The sequence below is a fragment of the Protopterus annectens genome, chromosome 6.part0, assembly GCF_019279795.1.
Source record: "Protopterus annectens isolate FY-2018-M chromosome 6.part0, PAN1.0, whole genome shotgun sequence".
In the NCBI taxonomy this organism is placed as follows: Eukaryota; Metazoa; Chordata; order Ceratodontiformes; family Protopteridae; genus Protopterus; species Protopterus annectens.
The window spans coordinates 1,056,583,284-1,056,604,838 of record NC_056737.1 but is presented as its reverse complement, the minus strand read 5'-3'; the positions used below and the strand labels follow the sequence as shown (position 1 = coordinate 1,056,604,838).

The window sequence follows — 21,555 nt, the reverse complement described above, 5'->3', positions numbered from 1 at the left end:
CACCACATTGCCACTGTGGTCAAAGTCCTTCTATGTGACACATCTCATTACTAAGGGATATGCATCCAGGAAGAAAAAGGTCATTGTCTCCCTCTACTCTTCCCTCATTAGGCCAATCATTGAGTACAATGCCCCATTTGGCATGTACCTCACTAAACAGCTGCGACAACTGGAGAGGCCGCAAAAGTACCTCACAAAGAGGAACCTAGACCTTAAACATTTGTCCTATATGGACACTCTAAAACTCCAACTATTCTCTCTATCATATAGCCTACTTAGGGGCGATCTCTGCTTGACTTATGAAGACATGTCTGACCCAGCTCTGTTAGAAATGCTACATCTAAAGAAATCACAATCTCTCCACCACACACTCCAGAGACCTCAACCTCATTACCACAATCAACAGAACATGCTGGGGGGGCAGATTTATAACCCGGAGACTCTCCATGCTATGGAATAGAATTCCCATACATGTCAAGCATAACACCTCACTGACCCTCTTCAAGAGAAATCTTGATGAGTGGATGGGAAATAGAAAATTCACCCCAGGGATCATCACTGCAATGGCTTTACTTGACAGAGGCATTGGGAACTAAGGTCAGGTGGCACGATGCCAGGATAGTCCTATGGGCTAGGCTTGTAAAGGCTCCAGGACCATTAGCCTAGTGCACACCTATGAACTGTTTTGGTCAAATAAGCAGAATTAGAGTCCTTACCATTCAAAACGCTTCTTAATGAATGTGAAGCAGGTGTCAAACATATATCTGTTTTCGGCCACCGAAAAACATGGCCATCCCGAAAATCTGCCATATCCCTGGTCAGTTTCTTCCTTTTGACCTCTTGTAGTCATTTCTCATACGAACCACTATCAACAAATAGATAATCAACCTTATGCTTGCAGGATGCTGAGACATAAAAGTTATTAATTCTATCAGTTCCTTTCCTAATGTCACAAAGAACGGAAGACTCAGTTGGTTGAAAGAATCTCAGCAGAAGCTTAATATAATTAAAGCTAAGTTCAAGGTGTAGTTTCTGGCATGTTCTCAGCAGTGAGGGATACGTGTTGCCATATGTTGGCATCCTTAACACCCTCAGGCCCCTTGGAACAATTTTATGGTGTTAGCATGCCTCTAAATGCAGTCTCTGCCACTGCAGCTGTTTGTGTTTAAACAAATTATTCTGCATACCTCTGAAAATGGCCTTAAACTCCCGTGAGTCAGCACTAGAGTGCTCTAGTTCCAAAACAACATCTCCAACATTAGAGCATTCCTGAAACTCTATACATTTTCTTGATGTTTGTAGCTTGACTACCCATGATGGTTTTGATACTCTGCTCTATAGAAAAACATGCAAGAAAGTTGACACACTGCACTACCAGAGCATGCATCCAAAGTATGTAAAGCGTAATGTGCTGAAAGGGCAATTTTATAGACATGCAAGACTGAATAGAAATGATGAGAATATGCTTTCTTCTTTTGATACCTTGAGTGAGGACTTTCGCTCTGGGGGCTACTCTGAATATGAGATACGGATGGTGCGTGATGAGGTTCTGTCATATAGAAATGATTTGGCTAGACCCTGTTTTTCTAACTATAGTTTTAACACTGTGGCAAGACAGAATAATAACATAAATGATTTTAGAATGTGTATTACCTGTTCAATGACATTCAACCCATCTGTGATATTAATAGGAAGCACTGGCATATTTTGACTACTGATACCAGATGCAGGGACTTCCTTTGAAGTTCCACACTTTTGCTAAAGGAATAATAGTTCCATTAAGAAACTGCTGTGCCACAAACCTCTAGGTTAGCAACAGACCCTGTATTTCAGTTAGGAAAGTGACACATCCATGCAGATTACGTAACGTGTAAGTAAATTCAAATTGATGATACTTTTTTACATCCTGTTACTGGACTTTTAAATTCAATTTTTATGCCGACTGCACTAGTAGCAACCTGGTCTACTTAGCTGTTTGTGATCAGTGTGGATGTTACTATGTTGGTAATCAAATGTTGAAGAATCGTATCAGGGAGCACTTGTATGAAATAAGCAGATGTGGCAGTAGTAATGCTTTATATAAGCATATTTGTAACACTGGTATTAAAGGGTTCATATTAAAACACTGAACAGTGAAAACAGCGAACGGTGTTTCATCGACACATATTCAGCCAATGCTGAAAATGTCGAAACCACAGAACAGCGATTTCTTTCCTAGGGAAAGAAATCGCTGTTCCAACCCCCCCCCAAAAAAAAAAACATTAAACACTTCCAAACACATACCCTAACCCTAATTATACCCCCCAAATAACAGTAAACAAAATACACATATGCACGTAACCCAACCATGCATCTAACGGTGGAAAACAAAAAAAAAAACAGTAAACATTTTAAAACATATGCACTTACCTTAACCCGCACCCTAACTCTAAGGTCAGTAACTCTCGCACATTTATATAAACAGTTCCAAACACAAACACACTTGCCTTAACGCTAATCCTACCCCCCCAAACAAAAGTAAATAGCTGAAAACACATATACACGTAACTCAACCATACATCTAACGCAAAATAAAAAACACTAAGCACTTTCATACATATGCACTTACCTTAACCCGCACCCTAACCTTAAGGTCAGTAACTATTGCACAATCACACTCGGGAGCTATACCGGACAAAGGACCACACTACACTCCAGAACAAGCAAAGCAACGAAGCAGTCAAGCGACTTCTTTCCCAGGGAAAGAATTTGCTGAACAGCTGCTTCGCTGTTTTGCCTGTTTGACCTACATGTGTTGACGAAAACGCATTAGACAAAATGGAACCCGTATTAAACACTCTTTAAGTTTTTAGTTTTGGAATTATTGACTGCAGGAGCCAGAGGAGGTGCTATTAAAACAAAAACAGAATGCTTAGAAGTTAAATGGATGTTAATTTTAGTCTGACAAAGGGAAGGGATTAAATGAGCATATACTTTTAAAACCCTTGCTGAGGTCACGTGACTTAACCAGGTGATTTACTTTCCTGACTGTATTTAAGCCCTGCTTGCTACTTTGTTTTAGATCTGATGAGGCACATTTGATGTGAAAGCGCTCATCTGTTACATACCTTTTACTGTTTTTTCTTTTTAAATGAAACAAGTGTTTTATACAGTGCTGTGTTAGCTGGTTCATTTGTTTTAATTGCTACATTTGAGGAACTGGCAAAAATAAAATCTATTATATTGTACTATATGACTACTAAAGTGCAGGAGGTAAAACAGACTTTGTTTTGGTATTCAGGTGCTTAAGTGGTAGAAGGGGAATTGATTGATTTTCCTGAAGAGCACGATCTCCAGTTGAATACCCAGCTAGCCAGAAGCATTGAATGGAAAGAGGAGTATGAAATGGTCATTCATTGGAAAAATCTGTGCATCACGGTCTGGGGTTCACTCCTGATCTCTGGTTATTGTCTTTGAGTTTGCATGTCCTTCCTGTCTGTGTGTAAGTTTTTCTCAAGTTACTCAATTTTCTTCCACTCTTCCCATCAGATGCGTGATGTAAGAGATGGTACCTCATATTCTTCAGCACTAGTGCATTTGTAAATGAACTTTATGCATGATGTTACAAATGGTACCTCCAGGTTGTCAGCGCTGGTACATGTATACGAAAACTGTTTGTGATGTCATAGGTGGTACCAGCTATAGTTCCTCAGCACTAACATTTCTGTAAGTAAACCTTGTGTGTGATGTCAAGGCATGCACATCTCTTTCTACTTGTGAGTTAATTGTCTCCATGTTCAGGTGTTTATTGTTTTATTTTTATCTATGTATGTATGTTTTTTGTTTGAGTCATGGCCTACTTTCAGGGGAGACCTGATGTGGTATTCATACTGACTAGAGGAAATTTGTCTGGAGTACTAGGGAGATTTGCCCACTATTTTTGATAAATGCAGTGGATTTATTTAGCATCCGCCTGAACAACAGATGGCTGAGGCAGTTGGAACCTCAATTTGTCATCTCATCCAAAGGACAGCAACATCTCTGTTGCATTGCAGTGGCAGAATTGGAGAAATGAATCTAGTCACTGGGTATGGGCATAGAACCCCAAAATCTGATGAGCTTCCATTATCAAAGGTGGGTATGGTACCTATCAAACCACTGACATTACTGAAGCTCTGACCTCTGGGAAGTTTAAAATTTGTACTGCTTGGGATCCTCCTAAACAGTTACAGGGAGCAGGTTAGTTGGTGGAATTCCATCCTGTTTAATTTTGATTTCAGTAAATTAATCCAAAATTAAAGCAGGTGGAGTAAAAGTGTTAAAGTCACTGTTATATTTTCTTCCTATCCCAAAGTACAGTCACCTTAAGATTGTAGTAAGCAGCATGGACATGAAGGGTACTCTTCAGTGGATGATGGGGAGCTTTGTCTTACACAGAAAAAATATTTATTTAGAACTTTAAAAAATCTGACCAGATTTTAGGCAGTTTTGTCAAGATACTTGTGTATGACCACTCCGGATAGATCTGTACTTACCTACTGCTGTGGATGTTTGAAGTCAGATGCAGCAGATATGAACTCAGCACATCTGCTTGTAAATGAGAAGCCCATGCAGCATCTGCTGAAGAATTTTGTTGCAAGTCAGGTGAATACTTAATTTTATGATGTTCATCGTGTTTCACTATTGCAGTAGATTTCTGCTGTGGAAGCCCTTGGTTGGCTAAATACTTTACCCTCCTTTAGGCCCAGTGCTTTCTCCCTACCAGCATCTGGACATCACGGTATAAGATTTGTTGTCTGATGCTGTACTCTTAGTTCTTTCTTGCTGTCATAGCCTGAAGAAACCTTCACAGTGTTGTTGATCGATTTGAAGCCAGAGCTTAGAATGCAAAAGATTTTTCTGTATCACTATTTAAACTTTGTTAGATGTCAATAATTAAGACAAATGTTTGTTCAGAGTGTGAGAAAAAAGTCCCTCGTGGACTTCCACACTGTCTGACTTTTTTGCCTGGGCCTGTAGCATGCCCTTCTCAACTGTACACAGTGTCTGTTTCAATCCAGAGTAAGTAAGTATAGGACAGAATTGTTGGAAAAGTCTTTATAGAAGGAACGGGAGCATTGGGACCCATATGCACTATGGCGTCCACTGGGCTGGCTGAGTCTGTATTTCCTCAAAGAAAGCAGCATTCAGAGACACTCTGGGTACTGGATGATAGCTGTTTGCTATGAATTAGTCCACCTAGGCTCGTGATTATCGAAGTAGGAGAGACATTTTCACAATCACTTCTAACAGAGTATATGATCAAGGCTTCTAGCAATACCATTTAGGGGTTTGCTATGCTGTTGGTCCCTCAGCATTTGTGTATGCTGAAGGACCGTGAGTGTTGGATGGGTCTGAGATCTCTTTGCAGACCCTGGCTTCAGACGTCTATCCCAATCCTATCAATGGGACAAGACAGCATCTCCAGAGCCATAGAGGAAACCTTAGCTGACTGACCACAGACTGCAGCTGCCCGACTTTGGCTTGGGCCAACTACAACTGGTGCCACACATGAGACCAAACACAAGTTTAGTTTGCCACAGCCCAGGCCTTCTGTGCTTTATTCAGGACCTTGTCAGGCTGGCTGAGGATCTCATGGATTTCATGAGATTTAGGCAGCTGAGCCCTGGTAGGACCTCTGCTACAGGATCTTCTCTTGTCATAAAGAAGAGGGACATTTCCTCCATGAGTCTACTGATTCTTATGACTTTGAAGCTGAGTTAGCATAAACTGACCGCATTTTTTCATTGCCATATGCTTGAGTGTGACAAAAACATTGTCTCAGCCTCACCACCTGAGGATTTCACCTTTGGAAAGACCCTCCACAAGATGAACAAGTTCTTCAGTTGGGGGGGCTCAGGATTACCCTCAGTCTAAGAAGAGAGAATTTATTGGGCTTTCTACGATCAAACCTGTGGCCATTCCTCCATTATTACAGGTTGTGGATGATGTTATCCTGGATTCTTCCTGGCAGCCTGACTCACAACCACCTGCTCCTAGGAAGCCAGATGTTTTATTGGTTGCTGGATTCTCACAGACATTTCTTTAAAAATGTGTAGTGGCCCATGAGGTGTTTTCCTCAGGCCCAAAGGCAGCACCTCTAGAAGCCCCTTGCCTAATGAGAAAGAGGGTAGAACCATGGATAGATATGGCAAGAAGGTATACATTTCTGCTACCCTGGTATAAAAGCTCTCAACTGTCAATTTTATATGGTCCAGTTCCAGGAAACCCTCCTGGACCAAATGAAAAAAAAACTAGAGGAAATGGAGGATAGAGATGTCCACATGGAATTGTTAGAACTCTGCAACTCCTATTCCTGAGTAGCAAAACATTCTTTGCATTGTGACTTTGAGGCTTTGGAAGCATTTAGCAGGGCAGCAGCTTCAGGGTCTGTAATTAGGAGAGACATTTGGTTATGAAGCCACTTCAGAAGTATGTAAAATCAGAAATCCTGGATGCACCTCTGGATGAGGATTTTCTGTGTAGAGCCAAGGCACATATTAAGTTTAAGAACCTGTAGGACAAAACTATGTCCCTTCAGACTGTCAAGGACTTTCTCCGGGTATAGCCCTTGAGGTTTACTAGAAATTACTCTATTAAGCCCTAGACCTTTCCTGCATCTCTGTCAAGACTGAGAAGGAGGTAAACCAGGCGAGACTTGACTACTTAGACAACAAATAAGATTGCAAAATGGCCAAAGACCTAGACTATCAGACCCCTTCCACAAGGGTCCCGCAGGGAGCAATCATTACTCAGCCGAGCATCTCCCTGTACCCCTCCTTTAAATGTCATACCAGCCCCTCACGCACACCCATGAAGTTGGGAGGAAGACTTTCCCTTTACTTGAAAAAGTGGCTAGACATTACCTAGGACCAATGGAGCCTTCATATCCAAAGTGCAAATTACAAACTGCAATGTGCTTTCCCTCCCAAATCCAGCATTTATTTCATCTGTCCCAAAAGGCCAGCTCAGGCCCAAGTCATATTACCTCTAGAACAAGTCTCCATAGAACTAATTCCCCTGGGAGAAAAGGGAAAAAAAAGGTACTAGTTAAGATTTTGTATAGTCCCAGTACAAAAAGGATTGTGGGGATGTATCCTAGACTTACTAAGATGGTGGTCCCCAAATTCAGATTGCTCTCTTTAAAAGCTCCAACCCATGCTTTCTTTGTAATCTTTCATGATCATCATACATCTAAACACTTTCTTCCACATTTCTATAGCAAAATTCCACAAGAGATGTCTTCATTTCAGTGCAACGAGAATCATTTTCAGTTTTGTACATTGCCCTGTGGCTTATCTACTGCTTCCAGAGTGTTCATAAAATACCTGGCTGCAGTAGTTGCCTACTGCAGGACAAGAGGTGTATGCAGTTCTGCTCCTATTTAGATGATTGCCTAATTAAGCAAAATCCATGGAGGACCTGGAAGTTTCTCTACACTTTACTATGACCTGCTTCTTAAACCAGAGTTTCTCTGTCAACACAAGAAAATCCAGTCTAACCCCTGGTGTTCTTAGGAGCCCTGCTAGATAAAGAAAAACAGATGGCCTTTCTCACACAAGAAAAAGTTCTAGTCACGACCAAGTACTTCCAACCACCTTGCCACAGTTATCAGTGACGGTCAGAGAGATGCTCAGGGCTGTGGGACATATGGCTTTCTGCATCCTTACAGCCAAGCCGCACATGAGGGAAACACAGTAGTACCTAAAAATGTGTGGTGCCAGCACAAGCACCCTCTCAGCTTCAAGATAAAGCTTCTCACACGCCTAAAAAAGAGCTGTCATGGTGAATAGAAACCTGCTTACAAAACAAGGGAGTCCCCTTTCGGTGCCATGTAGGAAGCCATTGCACATTTGGAAGGGTGTTCAGGCACAAAGCCGGTGGGAGACAACATTGCTCCAAAGCCTCATCAGTCAAAAGAAAATTATGGCAAAGTACAGGGGCGTGATGGCATTCAAACATTTTTGGAAACCAGGCCAATCTTACCCAGTCTGCCACCTGGCTATGCAGTTTTGGGAAGTGGCACAAGACATTGGATTGCACTTAATAGCACAGTTCCCCAGAGGAGAACAACAGTCTGGCAAGACAACCATAGCAAGTCTGCTACAGACCCCAATGGATGCATACTAAAAAGAACCATTTTCACCAAGATAACAAGGTTGTGGTGTGCCAGACGTAGACTTTTCTTTTGCATTAGAAGAAAACAGGCATTTAATTTATTGTTCAAATGCAAAAGACAAGTGGGCCTGGAGGATGAATGCCTTGCTGTTCCCATGAACAGGTCCATTTCTGTACCCCCCCCCCCCCACACACACACGTCTCATCCCCAGGTTACTGATAAAGATCAAGGAGGAAGGGCTGAGAGTGATCGTGATTGCACTCCTGGCCAGAGCAACATTGGTTCCCTCTATTACAGACAAGAACCTTTGCTGCTTCCAAAGGAGGTGGATGTCTTGATCAAGAACAAGGGACTGCTAAACACCCTAGCCTGACGACCCAGATGTTGGCAGTCTGGATGATGTCATTGAAATGATCCTTTTCCCCTCAGGATCAGCTCTTCAAGAAGGACATTTTATCTGTTTTGAAAGAGGCCAAAATACCCAACACTAGAAAATCTTAACATCTCAAAATGGAAAAGATTTACTGTTTGGTCCCAGAACAAGGGTCAACAGCCTCAGATAGGTTAGATCCATGGGAGCATTCCCTATCTGTTTGAACTATTCACAACACATCTCTATCGTTCTTCCATTAAATTTCATGCCTCTACCATCCCGGCCTGCCTTCCCATGTAACCCTCTTTGTTTTCAGAACCTGTGATGAAACTGTTCCTTAAAGGCATCGTCCATCTTATGGCCACCCAAGAGAGGGCTTGCACCTTCCTGAGACTCCAGTTTTGTACTGGAGAAGCACACTCTACCACCTTTTGAGACAGCAGCCTTTGCTGAAGTCAAACTCTTATCTTGTAAAACTGCATTGTTAGTCGCTGTTACTTCAGCTAGAAGAATCTCTGAATAACAGGCACTGATGTGTAAAGTAACCTTTCTTAGATTTTACCTGGAGAGAGTCTTTTTTAGGACTAACCTCACTTTTATGCCCATGTTGGTTACTGCTCTCTATGAATCATACCATACTGCTTTCTTTCAAACCCAAACAACAGAGGAGGAAGAACATTTCACTCCTTGGATGTAAACAGGCAGCTCAAGTATTACCAGGCAAAGACAAAAATTTCAAAAGTCAAACCAATTCTTTTCGACTTTGCATTAGATAAATTGGCTAAACATGTTTACAAACAGACTGCTTCCAAGTGCATCACTTTTTGTTATAGGCACTGTGATAAGAAGGTGCTAGATCAAGTTAGAATTAATTCCACCACAGCTACAGCTGCCATGGCTGCCATCAGTAGAGTGCCACCAAAGAAATTCTGGGGATAACCACTTGGTCCACAGTTCACACCTTTATAAAATGCTGCAACTTCCAAATTCAGAGCCAGATTTGCCTTTGTAGTTCTGCAGGGCCTTCTGTCCTCTTCTTGTCTCCCATCTCTCCAACCACTCATCTTCTGTTTCAGGAATCCTCCCACAGAGCTGTTACTGCAGCAGTGAAACACGGTGAACATAGTACATTTGTGTCTACTTACCATAAAGGTAGATGTTTGAGTGTTTTTATTGTTGAAGTAATCTTTCCCTCCATCCATCTCCTCTGTTTCAGTTATGGGTTGGGGGTAAACACCCCTGTATCTTTCCCTTTATGTCCCCTCCCCATTTATCTCCCCCTGTAGTCTTCCTAACCCTATCCTGCTGGGAATAGTATGTATATTTTGTTCTGTTGGCTTAGGGCTTGGATAATGGGGGGAGCTCCAGCCCTGGGGGGAGGCAAGAAAGACCTGAGAATATGGCATCATCCGATGACTCTTATACCTTCACTTTGGAGGAGAGAATGTTTGTCGGGCCTGGTGGAGTGGGAAAAAGTCTCCTGTATTCAGGCTAGCCATGGGCTTCCATAGCAGGAAATCCCAAGAAATTTTTGCTGCAACAGCGAAGATGCTTGAACATCTGCATTTATGGTAAGTGGACACAACTTTTTTATTTCCTTGTTCATTTTTTTTTCCTGGTGCACTTGGTGACTGTACGGGATTTAAACTGTGGAGCACAGGGGCTTGAGGGCACCATCCTAGATGAAAGAATACATGATGTGAGCTAGTAGAATTGTGTGTCCCTGCTAAGATGGGGAATATCAGGAAAGGAAATCTTAACAGCAGTTTACTGAAGGAGGCCTTATTACAGTCAGTTGATATTGTGAAATCTACTGCCCTGCCCTCATTTAACTTCAGCACTAAAACAGGTTGAGAACTATTGGAATTGCACACATTTCAAACCAGACTGTTTCTGAATCTTGCATAATGTCCAAGGTTTCTGAATGCGTTTCTGATTTATTCATGGTAGTCATCTTGTGATGCAGTGCCAGCAGGCATTAGGGTCTTGCTTCTGTGTTTTTCTTCAGTTAGTCTCCGACAGGTCAGTTGAGCATTGAAGGTCACATAGTCAGTATAGACCCATCATGTGGGTGAAAAAGCATGCCTTGTAGTCACTCAGCAGCACTGCCCACAACTAGCACATGTTTATGGCTCATTACTACCTTGCCCTGCCAATTCGTGACTTCTTTTATGCCTCATGGTTACAACCCACTGCCTCTAGGTCTCTGAGATTCCAATCAAATTTTCTACACTGTGTCATAGACATGATTACTGTTATTGATAACAGACCTAATGAATTTAACTGTTAGTGTCTACATTAAAAAAAAAAAGCTTTACTTTTGTTGCTTGTTTTACAGAATTGCTATGAAGGAGGTAAGGAGGTCATAGTGGTACCGAAAACATCTGCGTCTTGTGACCCTCCGTGGATTGGCCTAGCAAAGTACGCCTGGTCAGGGTAAGTGCCACTACATTTAGGGCAGTCAGTAATTAAAATAAACTTCTTTCTCATTTTTTTCTTGGTCTGTGTTTCTCACTAGCTGTCTCAGTAATTGCAGTCTGATTTGGTTTGAATGCATTGAGAATAAATTAATTTGAGTATCCCTTCCTTTTCATGAGAGAAGAGAAGCCACATGTTTTTAACTTGTTCCTAAATAATAGATGAGATAAATCCAGTTCTGTTTGCCTAAGTAGTTAGAAGTTAGAAGTACATGCATATGCTGTATCACTGACCTAGGTTATAGGTTAGTGTTAAGCAGGTGTTCCGAATGACCATATGGAGCCTTGTAATGCTTCCAGTAGAATATATCCAGCAGATTTCTCATGCTTCTTGATAAGGACCCTACTTCTAATCCTGGAAGTAAATTAATGTAATCCCAAGACTTGACCTGAAAGAGGCCAAAGTTTTAGACTGTTTAACATGCAAGGGAAGTTCGACAGGGAGGGAATCCTTCGCATACTGGTGAACCTTACCCTTGAAGTCCTTTTTATGTTGCATTTTAAGATGAGAACTTCTGATTGAATATTCTTGAAATTATCAGTGTTTTTGAGGAGGAGCAGGTCTAGTAAGACAGGATTTAATTTTCTTCAAATTCTGTTAAGAAGCATTCAAACTGTTCTTTGCATGCCTAGGAGCGGATCACAGTTATTTCCTGTTGTTGAAGCTGTATTTTTGTTTTGTCTAATTATGCTTTTTTTTCACATTGTCATCTTAATAATATTCAGTAAATTAATGGAGATGTCAACAGACTCTTCTTCAAAAATTCATCTACTCAGTACAACAAAAGGGGAAGGGCAAGTAAGAAATCCATTTATGAGAAATGCTTTTGATGTGTGAACAGATGCTAGTCTTTTTACATAATTAGGAGTTTTATAAGGGCTAAAACTAAAGTGAACAAGTCAGCAGTATTGACTGGGTTTGCCAGTTATTCTTGTCTATTTTTCAACAAAACGCAAGTCAGCCGAACAAAACAAAGTGAAGTCACACTTACAGAAAAATTTGATACCTACCCCAAGTTTTGTGACATCTAAATTTGGTATCCCTTTTTGACGAAGAGTCTGTTGACATCTCCATTAATTTACTGAATATTATTAAGATGACAATGTGAAAAAAAGCATAATTAGACAAAACAAAAAGACAGCTTCAGCAATAGGAAATAATTGTGATCCCCTCCTAGGCATAATCTCCTGTTTGGTATCTACTTCTCTGAAGTCCAGAACTCTGGCTGACAAAGTTCGAAGATGATTGCAAGTTGGGAGCTATTATTAACTCCCCAAGTGATGTTGACATCCTGCAGAAAGGCCTCACTGAGACCAACAACTGGTGTCAGAACCATGGCCTTAAACTCAGTGCCAAAAAATGTGTCATCATCCCCTTTGGGAAAAACTTGTTTCCCATGAATTACCACATCGATAGTAGTCCACTGAACAAAGAAAGCTTTGCAAGAGATCTGGGAACACAGGTTGATAGCAACCTCTCTTTTGACCACCACATTGCCACTGTGGTCAGAAAGTTCTTCTATGTGGTACATCTCATTACTAAGGGTTCTGCATCCAGGAGGAAAGAGGTCATTGTCTCCCTCTACTCTTCCTCATTAGGCCAGTTATTGAGTACAGTGCCCCATTTGGCATGTACCTCACTAGACACCTGCAACAACTGGAGAGGCCGCAAACATACCTCACAAAGATGGATCCTAGGCCTTAAACACTTGTCCTATATGGACAGACTCAAAAAAACTCAACTATTCTCTGTGTCATATTGCCTACTTAGAAGCAGTCTCTGCTTGACTTACAAAGCCATGTCTGACCCAGCTCTGTTAGAAATGCTGCATCTAAAGAAATCCCAATCCCTCCGCATCACATACTCCAGAGACCTCAACCTCATTACCACAATCAACGGAGCATGCTGGAGAGACAGGCTCATAACCCAGAGACTGCCCATGTTATGGAATAGACTTCCCATACATGTCAAACAGAGCACCTCACTGGCTGTATTCAAGAGAATTCTTTTTGAGTGGATGGGAAGTAGAAAATTCATCCCCGGGATCACTCCAGTGGCTCTAATCAACAGAGGCACTGGGAACTAATGTCGGGTGGCACAATGCTAGGGTGATCCTATGGGCTAGGCTTGTAAAGGCTCCAGGGTCATTAGCCTAGTGTACACACCTATGAACCTATGAATTAGCTATTTTAGTTAAGAAGGTATGGTTGACAAAGTCCTTTGAACTGGGAGTTAAGGGGGAGGGGCTGTCCTGTTGAGAAAGTTTTCAGGAAGTGCCAGTTCAGTTTGTTTAGTTTATCTAATCAGATTTCTCTGAAAAGTAGTTCCTGTCGGATGAGCAGTGTCTCACTGTATCCTGCTAGAGAGGTGAATAAAAGACTGCGTGGATTCCTGCCTGTTGTTTTCCTGTATATAGTATTTATTTTTTTTGTTATTTTGTTATATCCTGCTTGAGGACTGCTGAAGGGTTGAGTCTGAAAGTTTGTAATGTCCTGCAAGACACTAGTAATACCTGGTTTAAGTGTTTAGAAGAAAGCTTACTGAGTTATTGAGATTAAAAGAATAACTGAATACGTAGAGAGAAACAAAGCAAATAATTCAGAGCTTCATGGAAGGATCATGTCAAATAAATGTTTAATACCTTTATTAAATTATCACTTAAGACATTGGCAAAGATACATTAACAGAAGAGAAAAAAACCCATATTAACATTTTTTTCCATTTACAAACATTATACATCACATTTATTTTCTTTCCTTATAACTGTTATCAGTCCAACATTACATAAATTACTAAATTCCTGCTGTCCTTCAACCTCACTCCTCATCCTGAACATTATTCTGCGTGTATTATTGCCACACTTAGCCTAGTATGAACCTATGAAACTATCTGCCCTAGGACATTTATAAGCCTAGCCAGAGTGTGTTTGGCTTTCGCCACCCATTTTAAATTAATTTTGCTATGCCCTTTTTCGAGGTTAGTATTCTGTGCCTCTGTCTAATAGTGACACAGAAGTGATACCCGGGGTAAACCTACGATCTCCCATCCACTCATCAAGATTCCTCTTGAAGAGAGTCAATCAGGGACTCTGCCTAACCTGGACTGGGATTTTATTCCAGAGTGAAGGGAGCCTCTGGGTTATGAATCTGTCCCTCCAGCATGTCCTATTTATTTCAGTGCTGAGGTTCAAGTCTCTTGAGTGCGTAGCTCGATGGGATTTGGATTTTCTGAGGTGCAGCATGTCTATTAATTCCGGGTTGGACATGGCTTTATACGTCAGGCACAGATCGCCTCTGAGCAGGCGGTATGCCACTGAGTAGAGCTGGAGTTTCTTTAACCGGGCAGCATATGGCATCTGTTTGAGCCCTTTGATCCTCTTGGTGAGGTACTTTTGGGGTCTTTCCAGTTGCTGCAGGTGTCTGGTAAGGTACATCCCAAAAGGGGCATTGTACTCAATTATGGGCCTGATGAGGGATGAGTAAAGAGGCATGATGACCTCCCCTGATCTAGATGTGAATCCCTTCATGATTAGGTGGGCTATATAAAATGTTTTTCTAACCACTTTGGCCACGTGGTTGTCAAATGAGAGATTGCTATCAACTTGGGTCCCCAGTTCCCTAATTACTTCTTCTGTACTTAATAGATTACCACCTATGTGGTAATTTGTGGGCACTTTGTTTTTGCCAAAGGGGATGACTATACACTTTTTGGCGTTTAGCTTGAGGCCATGGCTCTGGCACCAGTTGTCTGTTTCTATGAGGCCCTTTTGGAGGATGCTTGTGTCGGCTGGAGAGTCGATTATGGCACCCAGTTTGCATTCATCTGCGAACTTGGTCAGCCACAATCCTTCTGTGTTGGCCTGTACCTCCGAGAAATATATACCGAACAAGAGAGGTCCCAGGACTGAGCCTTGTGGGATGCCACTTGTAACTAGTTTGGAGTCTGACATGGCTCCAGCAATTCTAACCATGTGGGTTCTGTCCTTAAGCCAGTTTGCAACCCATCTAGTGACATAGGGGTTTATATTTAAGGTGGTGAGCTTATCTATAATGCCCGAGTGGGGTATTGTATCAAAGGCTTTTGCGAGGTCCAGGTAGGCTGTGTGGACCACCTTCCCCTCGTCAATGGCCTTGGTGACTGTTTCAAAGAAATTGACCAGGTTTAAGAGGCAGGATCTGCCCTTAACAAAGCCGAACTGGGTAGGACCCAGTGTCTGTAGGTCCCCAATATCTTTATTTATGAGGTCCATGATGATCCTTTCCATAGCTTTGCAGACCAAGCTAGTCAGGCTTATGGGCGATAGTTTCCAGGATCTGTTGAGGCACCACCTTTGTGGAGAGGGACCACTGTTGCTGTACGCCACTCTTTAGGTACATATCCTGTAGTAAGGCTGAGATTGAACAGTAGTTTTATGTTTGGGTTTAGCTCTTCTTGGAGTTCATGTAGGACGCAGCCCGGGACACCGTCTGGTTCCATTGATGCTGTGTTTTTTGCTTTGGAGAGGGCGGCTCTTACCTGAGCATCTGAGATGTCAGGGGGGCAGCACTCTGCTGGGATAGATATTTGCCCTTTTGGTGGGGGGGGGGGTTGTGCTGAACCTGTCAGCTAGGATGTGGCAATGTCTGTGGGTTCGGTGTATTTTTTGTCATTTTGGACTAATTCTGAGCATATCTGGGAATTTCCTCCCAGGTTCCTAACATAACTAAAGAAAGCCTTGTGATTATCCTTAGTGTCCTGTGCAATTTTTCTCTCGAAGCTGGCCTTAGACGATTTTATGAGTGCCCGTAGTTTTTTGCTAATACTGATCAGAGATGCCTTCCCTTTTTGGGATTTTGCTCTATCAGTGTAGTAGCTTCCTCCTTGTATTGTATAGTTTGTTTATGGCTGGGGTCCACCAGACAGGACGTCTGCCTTTGGAGGATTGGGTCTTGGTTTTATTTGGGATTGCATGATCCATGCATTCCTGAAGGTGTTCACAGAATGCATTTATAAAGGATTCTGCAGTCTGGGCCGTATTTTCCACAGGCCCGGAGGCTTTGAAGGATTCCACCTCGGTTTTGAGGAGTGTGAAATTTGCTTTAGAGAAGTTCTTCTGGGCAGGGGGTGGGGCCGGGATGTGGATATCCAGTGAGATTAGTTTATGGTCTGATCTTACCAGTGAGGGATACACTTCTGGTCTGGAGCATAGAGTCCCCATGTTGGTGATGATCAGGTCCAGTATGTTTTCCTCTCTTGTGGGAGTGGTAACAAGTTGTTCCATAGCATTTGAGTTTATAAATTCTAGGAACCTTTGGGCTAGGGTGTTGGAGCTAGAGTAATGCTCCCAGTCTATGTTTGGGTAGTTGAAGTCACCCAGTATAATGGTGTTTGGAGAGACCTTCATATTTTCCAGTGTTCTTAGGAAGGCCGAGTGGGGTTCCTGGGTTTGGGAGGGTGGTCTGTAGCAGGCTATAAACTGGAAGGCAGTTCTGTTAGTTGCACATGGATAGTCTCTGATGCTTCGTGCTGTGCCACCAACCTGGAGGTGTGGGTATCTTTGATGAATATTGATACTCCCCCCCCCCCTTTGTGGTTCGGTCCAAGTTTTGGGGCCGAAAAGCATGTTATGAGGTATAACCTGGTAGTGCTGGGGTGCTCTCTGGAGCCTTGAACCAGGTTTCTGTTACTGCACAGATATCGATGTTCTCCATGCTAAGGAGAGTTTCAAGTGCGTGCATCTTGAGGTTTAGACTTCCTGGCGTTGAGTAGCATTACTCCTAGTTTCTTATCCCTTGTGATACCTATGGAGGTGGGTTTGTCTTTTGAGCCTTGCCTAAAATAGTTCACTATGGGGGTAGCAAGAGCCTTTGCCAATATCCAAAAGCCAAGGGGTGCGAGGTGCAAGCCGTCCCTAGCGAAGCATCGTGGCTTGTCGAGCATGTCATCCCAGGCTGACAGGCATTGGATCCCCTTTGAATGACACCAATACTTAAGCCAGTTGTTGAAATTGATCATCTTGTCTTCATATTGTGGCATCATTCTTGGTGAGGGTAAGATGCTACTCAAGGTCAGGGTCATACCGGCCTGGGCTACATGCTCAGAGAGCTCCTCTGTCTCTCTTCATGTAGTCCAGGGAGGTACGTCTCAGGTCATTCGCACCAGCATGGACAATGACTGAGTCATATTTGTACTTGCCTTGGAGTGACCTAAGTGCTTGTGTTATGTGGCGGATCCTAGCACCCGACAGGCAGCTCACCGTGACCTTCTCCTTGTTCAGCCTGGTGAGCGGGACGTCAGTGTGCCTGACTGTAGAGTCACCTATTACAAGTGTATCAGATGTGTTGTTCAGCCTTAAGGGCTGTGACTGTTCGGCACACTGGCTTTGTGAGCTATGTGTTGCACGTGTTTTGTTTTGGGGTAGCGGTTGCTTTGGTGTCTGCTTTGGAGGTCTCTGCTGCTTAGGCAGTTTTTTATTTAGAGCCTCCGAGTATGTTTTTGTCTGTTTATGTGTTTGGTTTGCTGTCGTGGTAGGTCTGTGTGAGACTGGAATTGTAGTGAGTGTGGTTTCCTTCTCCTCCTGACTGGTTACGCCAGTACTGAGTTGAGAGAGCTTAGCCTCCAGTTTGGCTATATGGTTGCATCTCTCACGTGTTGGAATTTGTTGGGAGGAGGAGAGGGTTGTCTGTGTACATGAGGCAGTTGTAACATTGCCTCAAGATTCCCAGATTCACCAGCTGGACCAGAGAGGAGATTGACAACTGACCTTTGGACATGCTAGAATAATATTGGGAATTCCTTTATAATTGAAAAAAGGGCCAATGGGGAACAAGGTACTCAAGGGGAGTTTGTGAGGTTGTAGTGCTTTTAATTTTTTAGTGCTGACTTATATAATTGCTTTAGTGAGCAAGTGCCAGGTAACTTAAATGCTATGTGTTACAGGTAACTTAAATGCAAAAACAACAAACAGTAACTTTCTTTCAAGTGAAACAAGGAAATAAGTACAGTAAGCAATGCAGATATCACTAGGGATCCACAGAAGCGCTGAAAAGCCGTGTTTTAGGTGGAATTAGCATTTCAGGAAAATAACAAGCAAACAACAAGCATACAAACAAAGCTAGATTCAGCAGGCCTGGATCTAGTCTATGCGACAGCAAACAAGGTCTACCAATTTCAGTAAGAAACAGTTCAAATATGCAGGCACTATAAGCCTTTAACCAGAAATTCCCAGCTCAGAAGGGCAGAGTCCAGCCTCTCCTCCCACAAGAGTGCAGACCACGAACCTTCTTAATGTAAAATAACTGGCCTGAAGCCCAAGTGCTTAAACCAGAACTAATACACTTTTAGAATAACAGACACTGAGCCCTCAGTCAGCAGTTCCCAACTTAGAAGGATGTAAGCTACCAGTCCTGCCACCACAGTGCAGGCCACAAACCTTCCTAATGTAAAACAACTGGTCTGAAGCCCAAGTGTTTAATCCAAAAGACTTAGAATGATAGCTACACTTTAATCAGGTTACTACCAAGCAGTAATAAATACAATTGAATACTTTAAAGAATGCCTGGATTAGTGCTCAAGTTATACAAACAAAGCTAGAGTCAGCAGGCCTGGATCTAGTCTATGCTACAGCAAACAAGGTGTACCAATTTCAGTAAGAAGCAGTTCAGATATGCAGGCACTATAAGCCTTTAACCAGAAATTCCTAGCTCAGAAGGGCAGAGTCCAGCCTCTCCTCCCACAAGAGTGCAGACCACAAACCCTCTTAATGTAAAATAACTGGCCTGAAGCCCAAGTGCTTAAACCAGAATTAATACACTTTTAGAATAACAGACACTGAGCCCTCAATCAGCAGTTCCCAACTTAGAAGGATGTAAGCTACCTGTTCTGCCACCACAGTGCAGACCACAAACCTTCTTAATGTAAAACAACTGGTTTGAAGACCAAGTGCTTAAACTAAAAGGCTTAGAATGAGTTACACCAAGCAGTAATAAATACAATTGAGTACTTTTAAGATGACGCAAAAGCAAAATAAAGTAGGAAGAAACAAAAATACAGTAAAAGCAGATACAATTTTTTTTTTTGAGTGAGCAGATGAGATGGGCCCAGGAGTTACAGGACAGAACAAGTGCAAATGCAGGCCTTCAAATCAGAAAGTTGAGCGAGATGGAAGACCGCCCAAACGGCCAATAACTACAAATTCTGTGCCAGAACCACTCCTTATGTGGTAGACAGGTTACCTAATGCTTACCACTCCCACTGATAAGCTAGAAGGCTTCCCTCCAACACAGAAAGGCTTGGGGGGCTCAGATGCTTACAAACAGTCCTGGATACAGCAAATCTGTATCTGGAACACTAATTACAGGAAAGGTAGGAAACAGCCTTCATTTTTTTTTTCATAAAAGTAGCAAAAACAGTAGTAAAAACAATTCACATGTGGTGCAAGCTGGCACACTTGAGTATGTAGCAATATTAGTCCACACACAGTTTGAACAAATGCAATTAAAGTAAAAAGGACTAAAAGCAAGTGCAGAAAGGGTTTATTAGGTAGAATGCAGTAAAGAGATGGGACTGGGGGAGTGTCCTAGATCAAATCTACAGTGGGGCGGGCACTGCAAAAGCCACCAAATTTAAACTACAACCAAGAACAGGGAGGAACATTTATTTCTATGTTATTTGCTCATTTCTTTTTCTAAAGATACCTCTTCCAGTTTGGGTTTAGATGTTGAGTTTCATTTTCTAGTAATAGCTTTTTTGTCTTTAAGCTTTTCCCAGTTAGGGGTCGCCACAGTGGATCACCGTTCCTCTTATGATTGGCAGTGGATTTTTTTACGGTGTTGAGTTGCCAGCCCAGCGCCCAACCTTCAGATAAGGCACACACACCTGAATGCCTTTTTAAAATTCCGTTGATTGCAGGGAGGACATGCAGACTCCACACTGAAGGCACTCGAGAGGAGAATCAAACCAGCGAACCTCTTGCTGAGTGGCAACAATAGCGTTGTACCACCGTGGCCTTTTTGGCAGCCAACAGAATTAAACTCTAGCAAGGCCTTACTATGCCTAGGCAGTTCAGATCCTGCATCCCAGCTCAAAAAATAATTTCCTTAGTTACAGCCATTTACCCACCCGTTATTTCTGACAGAGCACTTTGTAGGGATTTTTTTTATAATCTGCAAACTTATACTCCCAAACCATGTGTTCCTTGTTACCTTTTTCTTCCTTATCACACCTCCAACATTTGCCATCTACCTGAGGAAAAATTATTTGAAGTATTTTTGGGGTTTAAAAATGCCTATTCAACACTTCTAAACAAAGATCTTAAACCTTATGGATGTTGTTGCATACTTGGGAATGTCAAATAAATGATGTTATGTGATCCTATCTCGCCTACATTCTGTACTGATGGGTTTGGAGCCGATCCTCGGCTCCGACTCGGCACGCTATGCTATAGAGTGAAGTCTCTCATTGGCTAAGCTATTCTATATCCCAGGATGCACCACCGCTACTTCCCCAGATCTCGTTTGCCGCTTACAAGCTAGGACGTGGTCTCGAACTTGGCTGAGCTAAGTGCTGTTTTTTTCTGAGAGTTTTCTGTCAGAAATTTCCTAAATCTTTATCCAAAAGCTGTTTTAACAGCTATTGTGTATACGTGTGTTTTTGTGAGAAATTTGTGGTAAAAATTTTGTGTTGGACAGGGAAAGGTTTCTGTTTAAGTTAGAGGGGCATTCCCCTCGTTCTTATTGAGTCTTCTTGTTGTTTCAGAGGTCAAGTACCTGTTTAAGTTAGAGGGTTCTTGGCCCTCTTTTTGGTGTTTGTCATACGTTTAAGTTTGTTGGGCTTTCGCTCTTGTTTAAAAAAAAAAAAAAAAAAAAGTTCTTTATTGTCGTGTGGCTATATATATAGTGTTTTTTCTCTGACATATAATTTGGCAAAGTGTTTTCAATTATGTCTAAGGAGCATAGACCCTCCGGGTTTAAAAAATGCACGAGATGCAATTATAAAATGTCCATCACAGATGATCACTCCTTATGCGTTTACTGCTTAGGCGCCAAACACCTTCAGGAGTCCTGCAGCGTGTGTCACGCCTTTTCCTCTCGGGTCCTCCAAGAGAGGAAGAATAAATTGATCTTAAAAGGGCTTATCAAACCCTCCTTCGAAGAGGCCTTATCTTCCTCTCCCTCTCCAGCTAAAAAAAAGAAATCGTCGGCTCCGACCAGCCCGTCGGAACCGACCACTAAGAAATCTAGGCAGGCTTCTCCATCGGCTCCACGGACTTTGGAGCCGAGGGTGGAACGGTCTGCCTCGATGCCTCCAGCCTCGACTCCTGTGGTTTCGGAGCCGATGGCTTGGGCTTCGAGAGGCGGGTCACCTTCATTGGCTCAACTGATTTTGGAGCCGATGAGGGTTGCCGGCTCAGACACTTCCCCTTCGGCGCCGAAGCCCTCATCGTCACTGAGGGAAATTGCTATGGAATCTCCCTCGGCACCGATATTGGTCGAGTCCATTCGGAGCCGGTCCCCCAGTCCTTCGGAGCCGATGGAGAAGTCAGCTCAGACCAGATCGGTCTCCTCCCGATCTTCCAAGATGTCGGATT

The 21,555-nt window shown here is 42.6% G+C and overlaps 1 protein-coding gene across 1 annotated transcript in view; it reads left to right on the top strand.

Annotated features, from left to right (window-relative positions):
- Nucleotides 1-21,555, top strand: part of ZFYVE1 (zinc finger FYVE-type containing 1) — a 568,277-nt gene that overhangs the window by 407,616 nt on the left and 139,106 nt on the right. Inside the window, exon 6 of the mRNA XM_044074669.1 lies at nt 10,849-10,946. Within this exon, the coding sequence (XP_043930604.1) occupies nt 10,849-10,946 (98 nt within the window). The remainder of the gene's footprint in view (nt 1-10,848; nt 10,947-21,555) is intronic.